A 21,685-nucleotide genomic window follows, 5' to 3' on the forward strand; every position below is an offset into this window, starting at 1 on the left:
CCAACCCCTGATTTCTGGCTGTATCACCATGTCCTCATATGTTCTACAATAATAAACATATCTTGATGCATGGATCCTGCATGCATGTGTAAATCTGCCATGTTTGGCTTATTGTCTATCTTTTTTCATGATGAATATATGTTGTACCTACAAATCTCAGTCTTAGTTGATCAATTGCTATGCCATATTGCATGCTTAGATCATGAAATTAAGTGTAGGACATGCTTGCTTTAGTTGCATGCTTGATGCTTGGCTTTGTTCTCTGAAACAGAACTGTTATAGCATAGTTATAATCTGCTCATATAGGATTCTGTTGTTTCTTGCATACAAAGCCATGCATGCTGTTCATATTAGCCAAAAGCTCCAAACCCTCATGCATGTTGATATTTTCCTTAAAATCATGTTGATTACCTTTACTGTAACCTGTTGATACCTTATGATCATCCATGCAAACCACTGATCTGAAGATCCTAGCCAAAACAGCTTTAACTTTTAAAATTTTCAAACTGCTCATGCACTAGTCGATTGCAGTGGTCGATTGGATCAACCACTGTGAATCGACCATTGCAGGAAATTGAAACATGCATTACCCCTGGCTTACCCTTAGGTCTGTGACGCCCTGCATGAAGCCTTGCATGTAATCCCATCTGAAATCCATGCTCTGTACCTCTGTTTGGAGCCAATCTGACATTCCGAGACATGTTTCGGACAACCAAACTCATATTTGGAATGGAACCATGACCCAAATCACTGATAGGACTACTGCAGTGCCATCTAAAACCCTTGGTGTGAACCCTTTTCAGTTTTGTGACTGTGACCCCACTGGTCCATTACTACTGGTCCATTGGATGGACCAGTCAGTACCAATCAACCACTGCAGGGAACCTAACCCTGTGTTGTCCCTGACCTACCCCAAGGCCTGAAACACCTCTTTTGAGCCAATGGTATAAACCCCATAATATAAAACCCATTATCACAGCCCTGTTCCTACACTTGGAGCAATGGGTTGATTGCTGCTGGTCCATTGGATAGACCAGTCCAATCAACCAGTACAGTTCATGGTTGAGTAACATGACCCTAACCTCTGTAATTACCTAAAATAGTACCTAGGAACCTTTTGGGTCTAAATTCCATAAACCTCTCTTGATTTTGGCCACATCAGTCCTACTGGTCCATTGGATAGACCAATGCCAATCGACCACTGCTGCTGTCATGGCAGTTTTGAGCCTTGCTTTGGTTTAAAGGCTAGACCAAGGTTACCCCTAGTCTCCTAGGGTAATTTAATGTATATTAATATAAAATTTTAATTTATTTACCATAGATTTTAACTATTTGCCCATCGACACACTTCAAGGTGCTTTTGAGGACCGACAGTCCTTCGAGTAAGTAGAGCATAGCCAAGGTGAGTGAAATTACACCATACGTGTAGGTGTAACATAACTAATGAGTTATGATAACAATAACAATTTACATTTCTGTCTTTATATTTATATTCTCATGTTCTTATTAGAATTATGTTGAGAACTGGTGATGGAATGCTTGCATATAAATTGTTAACCTAAATAGAAACGAGGTCGGTGGTAGCCTGTAGAATGGGATGCGGTTGACACCACCCGACTCGTACTATATCATTAAAACTGCTAGTCTAGATACCGTAGCCAGTTTGGAAATGAGGCTAGTGGTGGCCCGTAGAATGGGATGTGGTGCACCACCCGACTCATACTACGTCATGTAGAATGCATATGGCTAGGTAATCATCACCTATGCTACGAACCCTTGCCAACAGGGGTTTAGGTGTTGGATACCACAAAAGTGTGAGGCTAATGTCCTGAAGGGCATTGCTTGGTCAGTTGGTTCATCGGGTCACTAGGACAGGTGATGTCTGCTGGCCCATCAGTTAATAGGACTGGTGGTAGCACTGTGGTAACCTAGAGGGCCGGTCGGACTGACCTTGGGAAGGGATGCTGGGGCGGACTAGTTTTTCCCAATAACTCAATGGGTGTATCGTGGGAAGGAGTTAGAGGCCCGCACCAGGGATACATGTATTGGGGATTGTAGTAGCACTATACTTGCCTTAGTTTTGTCTGTTAGGTGGCTTACTAATAACAATGAATATCATTCATATAGGCTCATGGTTGTGCTTGCATGTGCACGCATGGTTTATATTTCATTCACGGGCTCGATGGATCTCACACTCTTGTATATTATCTTTTAGGTGATTTTGCAAGTACTGGTTTACCAATGGACGATGAAGCTGTTGATGGACTGTAGATCTTCCTCATGTTGTTGATCTACGAAGATTTTGTTATTATTTGAATTTCTCTCTTTTAAGAAGTGTAATTACCATGACAATGTACTTTTGAACATAAATGGATATGTATATGGTATAACATAGGTATTTGGGATTTTATTATAAATGATCTAAATCATCTGTGGGTAGTTTGATCTTTTATTGCACTCTGATAGTCATTTATTATCTTTTACCCTCATTGAGTGGTTTGTGACATGTAAGTACTGCTTTTGGATCCTTGGGGATTGGTGGATGTGGTTCGACATTCGGGTCACTCGCCCGACCAGCCTAAGGGGTGGTTTGGGGTGTGACATTTTCTTTCCACAATAATTAACATCTCTCTCTCTCTCTCTCTCTCTCTCTCTCTCTCTCTCTCTCTATTAGGGCTGTTTAGAGATATAACGGAAATTCATGTTTGTAAACAAGTGTTTTATTTTTTGTCTGTCTTAGGGAGGAATGAAAGCAGGACCTAATCAACTAAACAAGTGTTTTACTCTTAGTGGATGTGTTTGTGGCAGGCTTGCAGTTGTGCCATGGTTGAAGAACTTTTCTAAGTCCATGATTGCTTAAACTTTTTGTAGCATCTTTGTCCTAATTGATGAACTTTGAAGCAATTTTAATCTTGATGAACAACACATGCGAAGTTGAAATTTTGTTGAAGTAGTTACATGTATGGATATTTTTAACTCACCAAAAACCTGCAAGAGTTATTTGTCTAACCTTGATATATTGGCTAAAGCAATCAATAGGGCTTTGGATTTGTTTAGTGTTGTACATCTGTTCCTCATAAGAAAATGCAGTTTGGTCCCTAATATTACCGTTTTGATGCACTGGTTCTTAATTATATAATTTACTCGAGCATCCATTTTATTTTTCCCCTTCAAGGATACATTCATGATGTAATAAAGTGGATACCAACATGACAGATTAAACTACCTAGTCTTTTTTTATGGGGCAGGGATGAATCCTTGCAAGCATAGTTATTATTCTTGAATTATAACTAATCTTTTCACACATAGTTATTGTTCCTGAATTATTTTTTAGCTGTTTTCATCAATTTTAATGGTTTATTAGGTGGATTTATAATTATATGCAATGGTTGACATGAATTTTACTCTTCTCAATACACTCTGTGCTGCCCTCCCATCTACTTTCGTAATTAGAAACTGATACTACTAATGCCAAGAGCTGAGAATCTGAATGTAGATGCAAATGGAATAGCATATGACTTTTCAACCAAGTTGCTCCACCTAGCATGGCATCCAACCTCCAATGCTCCTGCCTGTGCGACTGCAAATAGCCTATACATTTACTATGCAGATGATGCTCCCTAAAACAATGCTGCTCCTAATCAGCCATGAAAAGCTATGTTTGTTGTCGGTTATAGTGCCAGAAATCAGACCAAAGTCCATTAACACATTCAACTTGTATTATGTTATGCGAAAGGCTGCTTTAATTCTTTTATAGAGAGGATGGAATTTTTTTGGAGCTCGATAATAGTTCCAACAAAAAAGCACCTAAATGGCTAGTGACTTCAGGTTCTTACGGCACAAGTATGGACTGTAATAAAGTGGATACCAACGTAACAGATTTAACTACCTAGTCTTTTCTTGCTCTATCCTTCATTCCTTAAGATCAGGCTTCTTATGGCAACCCTAGAGCTTCTGTCAATATGAACAATTCCTTATTTATTCAGCCTAAAGATATCCTGAAGCACTTAGAACTACCACCAGCCAAAGGTTTGGAACTGGTCAAGCCAATAGTGTCTTCAAGATTATTAAAAATTAATCAAAGAGATAAACTGAAACAAATTATAAAATCTTTCATTGCTGAACTTGTCCTGCTCGCATGTATGGAAAACTAAACTAGATTATAAAAAATAAAATAATTAAATTTTGAATTTAATGGAAAGGAAAACACAACAACACATAAGATTTGGTGATAAAGACTAATTAGATTATAGAGAAACAAACTCAAATATTACAAGGTTTGAGTCCAGAATCTATAAGATAAAATAGATAATATGTTCATAACATCTAATCCATCAACTTCCTCTAATGGACTGATTCATTAACATAAAAGACTGGTTTTGAATAGTGTTGTCCAACACTTTGTCTCAGCTTTCCTGTGTCTTATCCTCACCAAAAGTTTCATCATGTATCAATCAATACAAAGAATGACAAGGATCTTACATACACAGAAAAATCAAAATAAGAAATGAAAGTCTAAATGAAGGTGAGGCATATTCACCTCTTCCACATCTCGCGATGGCTTTGTTACCACATTTTCCTTTGGAGGTGCATAACAATGTCCAGATATGGTTGACGGTTGGAAGAGATCATCTTGAAGAAATGGATAATCACGTATGTCTTGCTCCATCTTTGCCCAATATTCATTCACCCATAAGAAGTCTCTTCGATGCTGATCATCTCGAGGACATTTGTAAAATGGACGGTCAGGATTCTTTTCGATTTGGGATATAAGATAAAGCATTTTTCCACCTCCACATTCACATAATGGTGGTGTTATGCCAACATACACCGGTACATTTTTAAGTAATTCCTTCTTTGGTGTTTTGTTAGCCATATATCTGCAATTGGATATCGGATTAAAATAAAGGACAAAAAAAAATAAAAATGACCAACATATTATGTATGTTGGATCTACACTCAAAGGAATGGAAAGAACATGAGGTGGGTCACCTCTTCACTACTTGTGAATATAGAGAAAACATGAAAACTAAAGATTCACCTAGGAAAGGAGAAGTTAATTGTTAGCTTGAATTCATCTAGGAGCACCACATGCATGCATAACTGAATTTTCTAAATCTACCCAATGAGCCAAGTTCATCTTCATAATAGTGAACTATGAATCATTACCAAATAATGGGGCAATCATAGTTAAAACATCCCAATTTCTGTTGGAAAGTACCCAAAAAATACTAGATAAATAACAGAAGTGGGATAAAATGGTTTTACCACAAACATTCTGAAGGGAAATAGAACATGATAAAAAAAAATATACTATAAACAGGGAAAATTGTAAGTTTTACCATTTACATGTACAGTGAGGTATAACTAACAAATATCCCTATAAATTCACATAAGAACACATACTACAAAATTGTCATGTGGCCTGTGAGGAAGCTAGTTATCTTGCATTAAGAGGCATCCTATCCATAAGCAAGAGCAACCCTGAAAACTGCTAGCCTCTGTTCGTTCACTTATCACAATAAAACTCTAGGAATATGCAAAAAACAAAACACAAACCCTCACATTTACACACACACAGAGGGAAAATAAAAAAAAACTCCAAACAGATGTGTGGGATAGGTTTGAGTACTTGAAAACTTAGCTCAAGCTCCACAAAACAATAGAAAGATCCAAAAAACCTGAGTACTCATTGTCACGCCCCTATCCCAAGCTTATGGCACAAGCATAGTAAAGAGGGTGATTAGGATGACACACGTCACCCCAATACCTACCAGGATCAACGACACAGTGTCCCAGCACATAGTCACCACATAAGGGCCCACCCAAATAAATATATTTGAGCAAAAAAAAAAAAGAATAAATATTCCAATCATTGTCAGAGTTGTAAGAGCGGAAGCAATATTTACATAAGCAGTTACAGTATGTTTAACTATCTAAGTGATAATATAATAGTTAGTACTGACATCAGCTGACCATGACATAACTACTCAAAAGTATAATAAGTTATTACAACAAATGTTCATAACGGGCACAACGCCTCAAAAGAATCAAAAGGTGGGGACAACACCCCAACAATCTCAGTGCCCATAAGCACAATCATCACAGGGGCAACCATCGCCGTGTTCCTCTGACACATACTCCGGCTCCTCTGTGCCAATACAATCATACTCCGTCAACTGTAAATCTAGGCCGGCTAAATATCCATCACCTGCATCAAAATCTAAAAGTTGTGTACACAGGGGGCTAGTTCCACTGAGCCAGTGAGGGGAAAGGGGAGTGCACATACACACAATCACACATAGCCCATGATGTATGAAATGTTAATTACATATTTTTCACCTAACAAATAGTCTAAGTCATGGTATATGCTACCGTGATAACTCGGGAGACACTGGCCTCTCCCACCTCCACAGACATCAGGTGCTCCTACTATCCAACACGTAAACTCTTATTGGCAAGGGTCGTAGCATAAGGGAGTATAATTCCTAACCACAGATATGCTATATGCATTTCTATCGTCCCGAGAGGTATTCCGGGTGCATCAACGTCCCATTCCATCTAGCACCCGAGTACCAGCACGGCACGGCGCATACAGACTAGGATGGCAAGAAATAGAAATAATGAGAATTACGGGGTTCCGGCACTGACATACCTGACACCGTAATCCCAATACAACAATGTAAAACATGATATCCACATTCCATCAAATCATATCCAGTATGGTTTTATATGCAAATGCAACATGGTAAGAATGAATGCAAGCACATAAACCAACATATATATATATATATATCCCATAGGATTATATCTATATATGTATATGTCAAGCTCAAACATCACCCAAAACCCACTCAGTTTGTTTGTTTGCCGTTCGGCGAGGTTTGTTCTAGTGCACGTACTCCCGTATAGATCCCAAAGTTTGAGGATACAGGAAAGTAGTGTTAGAAGCATATAGGTGGGTCCCACAAAGGGTCCCAACAAAATAAATGAAGTTTGGGTCAAGAAAGCAGGAGCGGATGAAGGAACGGAGTCAGCCAGGTGAGTCTGATCGTTGATCCGTCCAGGCCATATCCAGAAAATATATGGAAAGGACTCACGGGCGGATGCAGAATATGGATCTGCTCGTGCATCCGTTCAAAACCTGAGACACACCCGAGAGTAACCTGAGCTACGGGCGGATTCACCTAGGTGCGTTCGCTCGTGGCTCCGCCCAGAGGAACAACCAGGTTAGGTTGAACGGACTAATGGATGGATACACTACAGTGAGTCTGATCATTCGTTCGCTGCCATTCCTTTGAGTTGGAGGTCCAATACACATGGCTCTTCAAGGAGGTAAGGGGATTCAAGGGATTGGGGTTCATCTCCGAGGTTCTTCCCAAACCAAAGCTAGGCTTAAATGCTTGAACAGCATTAGGGTCATCCAAAGCCATGGATGCATTGAAGGAAGGGAATATGACTCTCAAAGGAGCATTAACTAGAGTTTATTAGGTTTCCAAGAGAATCCCCAAGCTTGGAATCGATTTCAAGGGGACTCCCAAGGTTTAAAATGGAAAAGAGAGGGAGGAAGGTGAAGATGCCTACCTCAAAGATGGATTAATCAATGCTTTCCACCTCCATAGCCTCTCAAAACCCTTCTTCTCCAAGCCTTCAATGCTCCCACAGCTCCAACGTTTTGGGTAGGTGAATGAAGTAATGAGACTTAAGAGTTAAGTCTTGGTTTTAAGACTAATCTTCCACCTCAGGTCTATTTGGATTGGGGCTTAATGAGTCAAAACTCATTAAAGAGGTCTACCAAACCATTAGGTCCACTAAATGATAAACCCACTTGGGTGTCCGAGGCACGGGGTGTGGGTCCCACACAAGAAAAACACTTAGAGTCCAAAAATAGCATGGGCGGACTAACGGGTGGAATCAGTCTTGGTGAGTCCGCTCGTGTGTTTGTTGTTGCTGTAAGGGCAGAAACTTAAGGAAATTGATCGGGCTTTGGCCCACACTCCAAGGTCAACTAGGGAAGGGTACAGTAACACTCACAAGGTCAATATCTTACCCCTTAATCATCAAGACGTGTCCTTCGTGAGCTCGAATAGTTTTCCAATCGCGATACTAAGCTCATCACCAAAGGAGGCATCTAGGTGTGGGGACACAGGGAACGTCTTCCGGTACTCTTCACTCCGGGGACTCGTACTAGGAGGATGATCGACGAAATCACCATCGATAAATCTTCCCCACTGTCGATTGAGGAACCTCTCCTCCACAGGCAGGCCCGTGAACTGGTCAATGATCTTGTGGCTAGGTTTGATCACAAGTGAAAACAACTCGTCAGGATACACGGTAGCAGAATCTACACGTCACACAAGAGAGAAATTATAATTAATAGTAAATCCGGGCGCGGGTGTAACACTCATAGGTTCCCAAGGCCCTCTTGTAGTCTTTAGATCTAGAACAGCAAAGAGATCCATAAAACAATAGAAAGATCCAAAAAACCTGAGTACTCATAGGTCCCAAGGCCCGTTATAGTCTTTAGATCTAGAACAACAAAGAGAATTATAACATTTGGAATCATAATTATACCTCTAAATCTCTAACATTCTTTGCTAAGTACAACATGCCCTCTGAATTATATTAAGTAAATACTAAGTAATAGCAATTTAATAAAGGTGTCAGCTAGCTCAAGCTGGTAACGAGGATGAAGGGTAGGGGAAGATGCCAAAGAGAGGGTGCGAGAGTGGGGTGCCACTGGATGGAGCTGTGGGTGGGGAGGGAAGCAGGTAATTTAGGCCTTGTTTGTTTACTGGGAAAAAAATGGGGGTGGGTAAATTTTATACTTTTTCATAAAATACCAAAAATCGTTGTTGATTGGATACCGGGGTGCGAGAATCGAAGGGACAATAATGCTTAATCATGGGAGATTGTCGGCCTACGTGGCAATCCATTTCTCCCACCCACCCCTCCACCTCTCCCCAAAGTCCCACCATTTTGGATGGAACTTTAAGGGGAAGAAAGGAAAAAAGATAGAAAAGATCCCATCCAGGCAAAAGAAGCAATTGATCAGTGGTATTCATCAAAGTTGGAGGGGACGAGGGTGAGGTATTCGGTAGGGATGATTTGGCAGGTGTCTATGCTGTCGCCCACCGTGGGGCTTCTGGTGTTAAATATGTTGTGGTAGAGTCATATGCAATGATATTGGGCCCTATTTGTTAGAGATAAACCCTTGGGAGGAGATGGACCTAGATCTATTTTCAGGTATGGTAGAGTAATCAGCAAATTCACTAAGCTTCTTACCCTCTTCTGGAATTGGCTTGGCTCGTCGACTCCGACGATGTAGGAACCAAACCAAAGAACCGGAAAGGGCCAAAAGAGCTATACCAGCTGCAACAATGCCGACAAAATACCCATTTCTTCTTCGAAAAGTTACCTCCGGGAACGATGAGAGGTGATTTAGGGGATTGCGACGGCGGTGGGGAACTTGATTTTGTGATGATTGTGGGTTGGATATTAAGCGGAATCAAAATGGGTGTCAACAAAGAAACGGTGTGATAGTCACCGTGAATCTCTAAGAATAATAAGAAGATGAGAAGCAAAAAATTGATTATTTTAATAAGATGGGGCCCACAATTTCGATCCTTCCTTTTCCTTTCTTGTTCCCTCACCTCGTTACAGATGGGTCCCACCCCTTTTTTTTTTTTCCAACAAACAAACATGCCTTTAGAGATATAGAAAGAGCTAGAGCTGCAACAAGGTCGGGTTAGGCCATGCTTTTCAAAAACCCCAGTCCAACCTTGAATCCTCTTAGTTGGGTTCAGGCCCGACCTGACTCTGACTCAGGGCCTGGAAAATCCAACCTTGACCCGCCCTCAGGGTCGGGCCGGGCTGACCCTGATTAGCCTTGATCATGAAGTGGGCAAAGGGAGAGATGTATGGATTGGACTTAGTTAGGTTGGGTTGGGAAGAAAATTATTAATTGTACATAAAATATCACTGTAATAAAATATAGGGAGAATATTCTTTGTGCCGCAGCGCAGCCTGTGCAGGGGGTAGGGTGGTTATTGCACCCACCCCCATGTGCCTGGGCGCAGGCTACGCTGCGGCACAGACAACAATGCCCCTAAAATATATTATCATTTATTATCTTCATATATAATGTATTATACAACAAAATATGTGTGACATGTAAAGTTTATAATATATATAGTGTAATAGTATATGAATATATATTTTATAGCATAACTTAATACACGGTAGGGTTGGGCTGGGCCGGGCCGGGCTGAGCGAGACCTCAACCCTAACCTGATCCAACCTGACCTTGATTCAGGGACAGAAATTTCCAGCCCTGACCCATCCTCAGGACCAGGTATCTCAACCCAGGCCTGATGCTATTACCAAAAAAATAACAAACCCAGGCCTTGTATTCCCATCCATAAATATTCACAATATTGGTTTTTGACGGTCAAAATGTTCCGACATGATAGGATAGCACCCTCGACAGGGATATTTCTACTTTCATGTGCAAATGTTTACCGTATAGGCGTATACGTATGAGCAAATAGATAATTATATATGGATGAGCAAATAGATAATTAGATATGGATGATAATCTTAATACCCTATTTTTTCTCTGCCACATGGCATGTCAAAATGGTGTTAATTCAAATTCTTATTCTTAAAATTTTAAACGAAGACCCCATGGGTCAACTCAGTTGGCAAAACACCAACTCCTCAAATAAGAGGTCATGAGTTCAAACCACCTTGGCCTATCCCCAACCCCTAATTCCCCCCCCCCTCTTATTATACAAGCTCTAAATCCAAAAAAAAAATAAAAATTTAAAAGAAGGTATAATACCACCAGACTTTAACAGCTTGTGATTGGGGTCTACAGCATGCATTGATGGTCCTTGGTCATATTTTTCCATTTTTTTTTATCACGACTCTTTTTGAATTTGGAACACAAGATCGGACGCCAAACCGAATGAAATCTGACCTAATTATCTCTGCGCTTTTTCAGGACCTCCCTTTCAGACATTTTTAAACTCTTGGGCTCTTTGCGTCTTGACTCCCCCGATCTTCCCGACTGTGAGTCCGTGTGTGAAACGGGGCGATTTTTTCATTTTATTGTTGTCTTCTTCTCCCCACCCGGGCGGTGGGAAACCCCCAAATTCACCCTTTCAAATCACTGATCATTGAGCTTGAGAAGCAGAGTGTGGTGTGTGTGTCTTTCTATTTTAGGGCTCTTCTCGCTTGTTTATTTTTTTGAAGGTTTTTCGTTGTACGTAATCCCTTCTGTCAAAGCCCTAGGCCCTTTTATTTTTCAAATTTACTCCCTTTTAGAGGGTTCTAGGGTTTATGTCGCAGTATTGGTTTTTGATCTTGTTTTCGTCCTTCAGATGTACAAGGGTTTAGGTCTGTTCTTACTACTTAGAGCTCGAGTTGCTGTATATTGAGAGGCAGGTCGATGATGGCATCGTTTACTTATTTTCCTTGTTGAAATGCAATTTCCCTATCACGCGGCTGATTTCTTGGGGTTTTCGAGATGGACGGAAGGCGGATTTCCGTCAGCCCTCGCCCTTGCTGTGGTCGCCGGATTTTGGCTAAGAAACGCCCGCTAGTTGATGGATTTGTCAACAGTGTGAAGAAGTTGCAGAGACGAGAGATATGCTCAAAGAGAGACCGTGCTTTTAGTATGAGCAATGCCCAAGAACGTTTTAGGAATATACGTTTGCAGGTAAGACATTTTGTTTCCATTGTCTGGATACTTGTCCGACCTCGTTTCTGAAGCATAGAGTTGTTGTTATGCGTTATGCCTGATAATTATTTAGTCAAGTTTATGGTAATGTCAAATTTGCTGTTCTGTTGAAATAAATAAGGAGTAAAACTTGCACGTCTGGTCATTAGGGTGTAGTTCCTTGATTTTTTTTTTTTTTTTCTCTTTATCTGCAACCATATTCTTATCTATATCAAACCAAGTAGTTTTGATGGAGTTAGTTGTGTTGAGTAACTTTCCTTTTTGTGAGAGCATTTAGCCTGGTCTTTCAGGTTGCTAGTTGCAAAGACAAGTAGCTTGAACAAACCCAACAAAAAAAAATGTTGGGGTTCTTTACTGCAATAACAATTTTCTGAGATTCAGTGTCATAGAATGTATAACTGTAGCTCTTTACTGCTGCAATAACACTTTTCTGAGATTCAGTGTCATAGAATGTGTAACTGCAGCTGTTTAGTCCAATAACACTTGTCTGAGATTATGGAACAATACTTTCTAGTCCCTTGAACTACTCTTCGAAATTTGATAAAACTTAGGTTAAAAGTAAGCGAATAGTAACTCAAACTAAGGGTGACGCAACAATTATATGAAATTAGGTGTGTGATAAATTCATAATGAATGTTAGTTAAGCAAGTTAAAGACCAACAAGAGCTTGAGGAAAAGAAAGGAAACGTCGAACTAAGACCATGTTGAGCTAGTTTTTGTCATGTTTAAAGCGGGATTTCTGAGTGGAAACAAGGGAGATTTTTGGGGAGAACAAAATTGAATATAGATAAGAAGAGAGAAATAAGAGGGTAGGAGAAAGCTTCAATGGGGAAATCCTAAGCTATCAAGCTTTCTTGAATGCCAAAAGCTCCATCAAAAGCAAGAAGATTTGTGGTTGAGAAATGCTTTGAATATCTAGCTGGGATTTGAGAATTAAAGAAGAAAAGCTCATTTTTGAAGAGGAGAAAGAGAGGGAGAACTAGGGAGAGCTTCTATGTATTTACCCTATTGCCATCAACCGTTCTTGAGAGGGTTATTTTTCTTTTGATTGTTCCAAAAGGGTGATTGAAAAATCCATTGAAGATTTGGCTAGGGTTTGAGTAGAGAAAGAGTTTAGAAGAGGAAGAAAGAAAATGAGAAGAAGAGGAAGAAAAAAGAGAAGGGAGTGCTCCATTGATTGAAGACATTCAATCTACGGTATCTCCGGAGGTTACCAAGTGATGTAGGTAACCTATTTGACAAATCCCAATGTATTGTATTTGACTGTAGGCTCTGTGTTTGGGAAATTGCCTGAGTCAATATTTGTGATGTTTTTGAGAGGGGTTTGTATATGTTTATGACGTTGTAACTAGGGCAATTTATATAAGCCCATTGCAATTGTATTCTTGAGCTATCAAGTGGGTGCTTGATAGTTGGAGCTCCCGTGTAGTAGGTGTTACACAACGCCAAAGTTCGGTGCTCTTGTGTCATGGGTGCGACTCAGATTTGTACTGTGCATTATATGGAGGTCAGATTAGGGCATTTGCATCCTGGATGTAGTAGGTAAATTGCCGAACCACATATTTCTCTGTCTTGTGGTGATTGCTTGTGGATTGCATGTTTGGGTTTATGGAGTGCATTTTCTGCAGGATGGGTGTGCACACCGAGTAGACCTTACCTCGTGGCTGTGAATACATGTGGTTGAGAGGCAAGGTGTGTCACATGACTCTATGCGTGTGTGATTGGTACATAGGGTAGCGTCAACCAATCAATTCTTGGGAAATGTGTGTCTGCACATGATTGAGGGCTGTCAGACATTGTGACCATGTGATTGAGTACAAAAGAAGTCATGACCTTGAATTCTGAGGTCTGAGGGAATGAGTTGGTTTGATTTTTGTATCCCACTGATACACCCCCTCTTAGTGGCCATCTGTGTCCAACAGTTTCCACTTTTGTCTGTCTATTTTCTGACTTTCTGAATTTGGAAGCTTCAAAATCTTGGTAGTAAGCAAATCTAAGATTGATTATGAGTTGCTAGTTGGGAAGTTACTATAGTGGAGTTTTTTTTCTGGTAATCGCCAATTTTGGTTTCTATTTTGGGTTCCTAATCTCTGCGGTTCTAGATTTGCCATCGGTTTTCTAATCCCTAATTCCTTAGGCGATCTAGAATTCCATAATTTTCCGTGTCACAAATAGGAAAACCATTTGCAATACCCGGTTGTGTTTCGTTTGTGTCCTTCAAGCTGTTGGTAGGTTTATTTTCCTTCCAGTGACTATTAGAAGCTTGGATTTTCTTCATTACGGAATACTATCGTAACGTAAAAGCCCATTGATTGATTTGGAAAAATAACATGTTATACATCTCTCTGTGTTTTGATTTTTATTCATAACCCCTCTGGTGTGTTGTATGTTGAACTCCTGCATCTATGCTTGCAATAACTTGTTCAATTGATTTTTTCATCAGGAGGAATATGATACTCATGATCCCAAGGGACATTGTTCCTTGATACTACCTTTTCTGAAGAAGAGATCAAAAATTATTGAAATAGTGGCAGCCCGTGATATCGTTTTTGCTCTTGCACAATCTGGTGTTTGTGCAGCTTTTAGCAGAGGTAGTGGCACAGTCATTTATTATAAAAGAATTGTTGGGTTATGCTGTACGAAATAATCAATTCAGAGGAGATTTCACAGTGCATTTTTTGTTTTTATTTGATTTGATAATGCAGAGACAAACCAGAGGATATGCTTTCTAAATGTGAGCCCTGATGAAGTCATCCGAAGTTTGTTTTACAATAAGAACAATGATTCACTTATTACAGTTTCAGTTTACGCATCAGACAACTTCAGTTCTTTAAAATGCAGAACTACAAGGATTGAGTGTGTTAAACCTCTCTCTTATCCATTTATCTGTTTTTTAATTTCCATATGTTTTGCTCTTCCTCTCTTAACTTAATACTTTCGCAACTGTTTCTGTTTCTTACTAAATATTTAATTATTTGAATGGTGTAGATACATCCGGAGAGGTAAACCTGATGCGGGTTTTGCTCTTTTTGAGTCCGAGTCGCTGAAGTGGCCGGGGTTTGTAGAGTTTGATGATGTAAATGGAAAAGTTCTCACTTACTCTGCACAGGATAGGTGATTTATTATCTAGTCTTTGAACTTTCCTGATGTAACGCTTCGTTAGAAGTTATTGGATATATGATTGTCTGAATTTTCTTTTGCATTTCTTTTTTCAGTGTGTACAAGGTATTCGATTTGAAAAACTACACAATGCTGTATTCTATAACGGATAAGAATGTTCAAGAAATCAAGATCAGGTAACCTTTCTCTCTCTCTCCCCCTCTTAGACACATGCACATAGAGAGACTGACAAAAACATAGTTCTGATTTCCTTTTTTTTTTTTCTTTACATGCTTCATTACTCTGACAGAATGGGCATTCCCATCTTCCATCTGGTCTACCTATGGTGCCTTTATTTCGTTTGACGTTCTTGTTCATTGACAAAATGTGCATTTTTTGCTTGTTTGTGTGCTTTTATGGATTATCAAAACATTTTGCAGTCGAAGCCTGGGTTATGCCCCCTTTTTTTTAATCCCTATTATGTTCTTACCTCTCTCGTTGACTCTCGGATAATGGATTTCAGGGCATTCTACTTCATGTTTCTTGCATAAATCTATCCACAATTTTTTCCAGCATGTCACTTTGGAGTTTTATAAACAGCAAGCTGAAGGATGGAAATAGTTTGACATGCCTCTCACATCTTCATTCTAAATGTGAGTTTGAATTGTATCATGGAAAGGGAGTGAGCATATATTGTTGTTAGTGGAAGACTTTGGTCGGTGAGTGTTCATCGTGGGAAGGGTGCTGGTTTTTCAATGGGCCTGTTGAGGAGCATCATTTGGTTCAAGCCTGAAAACCTGGTCACTGATTCTTGGGAAATTCTGCTATCAAAAAATGGGTGATGCAGTTACTGGCCTCAACAGGGATTTATAGGGAGGTGTTACTTGTTTGGGGTTATTTTTATCATTTGCTAATTATTATTATTCTTGCTATTTTGTTTTCTATTGACATTGTTGGGTTTAGTCAGGTAGTTGAGTTTGAGTCAAACTCTTGACTCCAAATTAGAGTACAATTAGGAATGGTTTAGTTTCTTCAAATACATGTATGTAGTACATCGATCAGAATTTTTGGATGAAGATTTGAGATTCTTACGCTGCTGTGCAACTAGTTCTCCTCCTTTTTCTCGACCTTAGATCTACTTCTCGGGAGTGATTCTTCCATATCCCTTTTTCCTTGTTCTCTTCTTCTTTATTTTCTGTTTATTCCTTGTACTCTGCTACCGTTCTCCTTATTATGCTGCTAACAGTAATCCGAACTGAACTGTTCGCTTTGTTGTCTTGCCATCCGTAAACTATTCGGTTTGAAGTCTTGTGCACAGGTTTCCCTTTTCTAGGCAACCTAAGGCTTTAGGTTGTTGGTTGCTGAATTCTTTCCAGTTGAGAGATCTTTACTTGAAATCCAACCGTGACCTGCAACTTATGTTAGTTCCTGATGCAGTACAAGGCCACCATAGGAGGGAGAAGGCCCAGCCCTGCCAGGCCCCTATTTAGGTCCAATGACTTAAGTTATAATCAGCCCAAATTAGGCCATTGATTTAAGTATTGGTCAGGCCCATACTTAAGGCTATCTTCAAGCCTCTATTTTGCCCCTTATGTAGCCACTGACTAGTAGCTTTGGAGCAGATATTGTGACAGATTCTGTGGGCTCATGTTGCTGACACTTGTGAAGGATATTTAGTTACTACTTTGTCATAGTTTCTATTTTTTTTTTTTTGGGGTGCAAGTTTTAGTTGCTAATCCATTAGTAATGCAGGAGTTTCTATTTTGATGTTATGTCAACTAAAAGATCTTATAGGAAGCTTCTATTTTGTAACCCATACTTCATAGTTTATAAATACAAGAGGAGTGTTACCCTGCTACTACTGCCCACGATTTAGCAACACGTGATCGTGTCTTCTTCAATTGACCAGCAGCCCTTGTGGTGAAACAAGAGCAACCTAAGGTGGTGAAGCCTTGGTTTGATGGGTGGCTAAGCCTCACGCAAGCCTTGGTGGTGAAGCCAGGTCATATCCTTCCGGCAACAACTATTCTTGCATGGGTGAGCATTGAAGGTGTCCTAAAGTTCAGTTTAGTGGTTGATTATGTATTTATTTCTTTCTTTATTATTGCTGTAATCTCAATTATTACTCTCTTTTATTCTGTTCAAACCTATTCTCAGTTATAGTAGCCTGCGATTCCATCAAGCTATAAAATTCTAGTGTCAAACTTCATTCATTGTTTTAGGGCTATCGAGCCATCGGACAGACCTCATCTTTTGAGTGTTTCTTCACCCTTATTAGGCGACCCTTCAACCAGGATTTGGAGATCATTTGACTACCAGATCTGAAGTCTCAGTTCAACTCTACTGTCTATTTCCTGTTGTCTTACTTTGTTATTCTGTCCCTGTGAGTTTTCTGCAGATCTGTCTATTGGATCAGTCCCATTTTGGAGCACACAATCAACGTAATCTACCCTTACATTCGCCTTGAATTCCAGCCACATCCAAGTGTTGGATGTTAAGTTATTTGGCTTCCTTATTTTCTGCCCTGCCTACTCTTAATTCTGTGTTCTTATCACTGTGATCCTACCTCTGGTTAGCATCCGGAAACTGTTATCAGGTTAAATCAGAATGCATAAGTTCCAGTTTCAGAAATTTACTCTTCTCTAATATTTTTCGAAGTTCCTTTTGGCCTGGATTTGTTGAGGTTGGTGATTACGAACCTGATTATATTTTCTCATTTGATTTGGAGTCCTAGTTGAGGGGCTGGTCGATTGTTAATTTCTTCCTTACTGCTGGGTTGTGCTTTCGGGAGGCTGAAGATTACCTCTTTATTCTATTACATATAAAGACAGTTACAAATTTACAAAAAAGCCCATGGTTCTTAAACTTGGTTCTATTTTATTCCACCTTATTTTAACTTCCAGAATTGTCCTCCTCTCTTTTAAGTTAATTCTATTACCTTATTCTTAAGGATTCGGTTTGTTTCCAAAATTACAGGGTCACCATTACCTTTAAATTTTGAGTCATTTATCTCTTGGATGGGCCCATAGTGACCCAATCAGGGCTTTGTGACCTGGGATTGTATCAATGCTTTCGAGTGGTTTCCACAGTGATGTTCCAAGTAATATGCTTTTTTGGATTGTCTTGATTTGGGGAGAAATGCTTTTGGATTGTCTTGATTTCCGTTGATAATTGCCAGAACTTTCACCCTTCTTGTGGACTAATATATTGACAAATCATAATAGCTTACTAGCCATCCAATGTTTGTTTCTTGAAGAGACACGAATAGGAAATTTGGGACTATCAAACTAACTGTGAGAATTAAAAAATGGAGAGATTGAGATTTGAGTGAATTTCTTGGAAGGGTTTTGGCTTCGGCCTTCAGTTTTAGATCTTCTTCCCTTTCCATGATCTAGGATTAAATTTTGACTAGTACTCATCCGTGTATAAGAGGGTTTAGGTTTTGGGTCAGGGTTTTGCCATGGTTCTCATAGATCATGCTATAGTCCTATAAATTTCTCCCTTTTGCATTGAAGGGGTTCTGGATGCTAGGTGACACCAACAAGGTGACCAAGGCGCCTGGATGCCAAGGCTTAAGTGTCGTCTTTACAACTATGGCTCTGAAATCATGTTTCACATCTAGTGTGATGACACAGTTTGTGTGTGTGTGTGGGGGGGGGGGGGACGCAGTAGACGGAGCTCTATCGACTTGGTGGCAATCTTGTTGCTGTAGACACTCTTGACTCAGCAGAGTCATGTGCACTTGGAATAATTTACCTTGAGGTCCATGAGTCAAATCTCTTTGCTTGGCTGTGGAGGCAACTGGGGAGGGGTGGATGAAGAGCAGGCAAATTTTGCAAGTGGTTGGTTATTCAGTCAGCTGATATTATGGATATTCTAAAAGATGATGGAATTTTCAGTTGGATAAATGATTTGTGATGTGTGATCCTTTAAGTTCTTGTCATGTGATGTGTTAAATGTATGTATGGCACATTTATTTCTGCATGAATTATTTGAGTTCTGCATCTGTTTCCTTTCTATTTTTCATTTGCGATGAAGCTGCTTTGTATTACCTTTCTGGTTTGTGGTACTTGCAAATATGGTTAAAAATCTCAATCTTTCACATTTCATTTTGCATTTCTTTTTACAGTCCTGGTATAATGTTGTTGATATTTACAAGAGCTAGTAGCCATGTTCCACTCAAGATTTTATCGATAGAGGATGGCACTGTTCTTAAGGCTTTCAATCATCTGCTACATCGAAATAAGAAGGTGGACTTCATAGAGCAATTCAATGAAAAACTTCTTGTGAAGCAAGAGAATGAGAATCTTCAGATTCTTGATGTAAGATTTTGTTCGTATTTTCTTATTAATAGTTAACAAGTTCATTAGTTAATGAACTTTAACACAGTTTTATGTGCTGGTTTTTGTTTAGGTTCGTAACACCGAGCTAACAGAAGTAAGCAGAACTGAGTTCATGACTCCTTCAGCCTTTATCTTTTTGTATGAGAATCAATTGTTCTTGACATTTAGAAATCGGACTGTGGCTGTTTGGAACTTCCGAGGAGAGCTTGTAACTTCATTTGAAGATCACCTCCTATGGCACCCTGATTGTAACACAAACAACATTTATATCACAAGTGATCAAGATCTTATTATTTCTTACTGCAAGGCTGAGTCAGATGATCCATCAGTGGAAGGAAATGGTAAATTTTCTCTGCTGTAATGTTCTCAGGTCACTTACTCTTCCAGTTTACCTGTTGGCTTCCATGAATTATATAAGTAAATGATTAAGAAATTTAGAGTTTTTTTGTTCTGTGATAAAAGATCAAGAAATTTAGGCTTATTTCCTGACATCAAATTTACATATAGCATGACCTCTCTAAATATTCTCTGCGTGCCTTGAAGATTTCTTATGGAGCAATGCCCCATATGCTCTAGTTAGACCATTGCATTTCATATTTGATGACAGCTGATACTTGGATGATCATATGTGCGTATACTTTTTCCGACTCATTGATGTAGTAAAGAACTTGTCTTTCCTTGATATGATCTACACACTTGTATTATTGAATTATGTAGGTTAGTGTCTTAGAGGGCGGGCCTTGGTGTAGGTTAGTGTCTTCTGGAGGCAAGATAGGATATTGCAACAGAAAACAGCCTTCATCGAATTCTGCTTTTTTACTTATGATATTTCCTTCATTGCAGCTGGTTCGATCAACATCAGCAATATCTTGACTGGGAAGTGCCTTGCTAAAATACGTGCTACTAGCAGCAGCAACAGCAGTAGCAGCAGCAATCAAGCTGATTGCAACATCAGTGGCAACTTGAAGAAGCGGTTATATGTCTCCAGGACTAGGAATCCTGTCGCAGATGCTTTAGAAGATATAACTGCACTCTTTTACGATGAGGACCGCAATGAGATCTACACCGGTAACAGGCATGGTTATGTTCATGTATGGTCTAACTGAAGACGAGATGTTGCATCTATATTCCTTTCTGGATCCAATGACAGTTACCCCAAAGGTCATCATTGGGCTAGCCACCATTCTCGGGAGAATTTTGTGTCAATGTATCAGTAAGTGTTGTAGTTGATCTGTTTGTTTGAATTCATTTAGTTCATGTAGTTATCTTAACCCCCTGTTTTGTAACAAAAGATAATTTGAGGGCAGAACTGTACGTATGACTTAAGATCGAGTTAACTAGTTGTGTTGAAGCCTACTCTGCGGGCTTTCCTCACAGAATAGAGTGATGAATCAAAGCTCCCTGGTAAGGGTTGCGGGGGTTGACAATAACTAACTAGTGAATGTGCAACCGATGCACTTGCAGAATTTCAACACTCTTGTTGGGTCAGGTGGGTTGGTCGATTTGGATTGGGATTCGTCGGCTGCAACTGCCTAGATGTCCAATAATCCTGTAGTGATACCATTATATTTCTCTAATTCTACCTTGGCCGGGATCCGGTCACTTCATTGTGTCTTGAAAATGCATGCAAGTCGTTTCATTCTTTGCCTTTGGTGAACTGACCTTTGAATGGGTTTTTTGTATTTATGAAAACCTAGTTTCTTCTTACCATTAGCTTTTCCAAATTTTAATCAAGAGCATGGCATCCCTTCTGGGAACACATCTTTGTTCTTGGATTCCCAATGTTATTTTTTTCGGTGTGTGGGGTTAAGGAAGGGAATCTTATGATTGTCAACTGGTATAGGAGTGTTGGTGGGGTTATGGTTCAAGGTTGGCTACGGTTAGGCTCAAGTTGCTGGGTCTGTTAGTATAACAAGACGTCTACTTAATAGTCTCAGAAGTGTAACAATATGTCTACTTAATAGTCTCAGAACCACTCAATCACCTCTGCCTGCACATAATCACAACCATGTTGGTTTAAGAACTACTGTGATCAAGGCCTTCCTCAGTCACTTGGTTGGAATTTTTTCCACATCCATTTTGACCATGTGGTACGTTTAGTGGGTTCTAATTTTGTTTGTTGATAGATGAACCCCTATTAGGTGGTCCAGCTCACGCTGCAAAATTAGAGTTCTGAAAATTCAGAGCTAAGAAGAAGGATAGGATAGGATCTTTAATCCCTGAGATTCCTTGCCTGATACAGGTCCTGCAATTCCTCTCATAGGAACACATTGTCTGGGTGGGATCTACCCACCTCTTATTAGAGGCAGAGAATCGCAGAAGATATTTTTTCGGATAGTAGTGGTTTGACTGCCTTACTGGACTCCTCGACATACATGAGCATGTGGACGATATTTGATTGAATTAGGTTATATGCAATCAAATAACAGACGGCATGTGGAATGGTTTCTACAATGTGCATGTAAGAGGATGTGGTTTCTAGGATTTGGAACCTCTATTG

General features: G+C 39.7%; 1 protein-coding gene across 1 annotated transcript; it reads left to right on the forward strand.

Moving 5' to 3' along the window:
- The first annotated feature begins 11,256 nt into the window (after positions 1-11,256).
- LOC122656157 lies at positions 11,257-20,469 on the forward strand. Its single transcript, XM_043850613.1, has 8 exons — positions 11,257-11,722; positions 14,187-14,334; positions 14,449-14,599; positions 14,732-14,857; positions 14,959-15,039; positions 18,972-19,164; positions 19,256-19,526; positions 20,029-20,469. The coding sequence occupies exons 1-8, from the start codon at positions 11,531-11,533 to the stop codon at positions 20,289-20,291; spliced, it is 1,425 nt and encodes a 474-aa protein (XP_043706548.1). The 5' UTR covers positions 11,257-11,530; the 3' UTR covers positions 20,292-20,469.
- Positions 20,470-21,685: the final 1,216 nt, after the last annotated feature.

The sequence above is a fragment of the Telopea speciosissima genome, chromosome 3 (genome assembly GCF_018873765.1).
Source record: "Telopea speciosissima isolate NSW1024214 ecotype Mountain lineage chromosome 3, Tspe_v1, whole genome shotgun sequence".
Classification (NCBI taxonomy): Eukaryota; Viridiplantae; Streptophyta; class Magnoliopsida; order Proteales; family Proteaceae; genus Telopea; species Telopea speciosissima.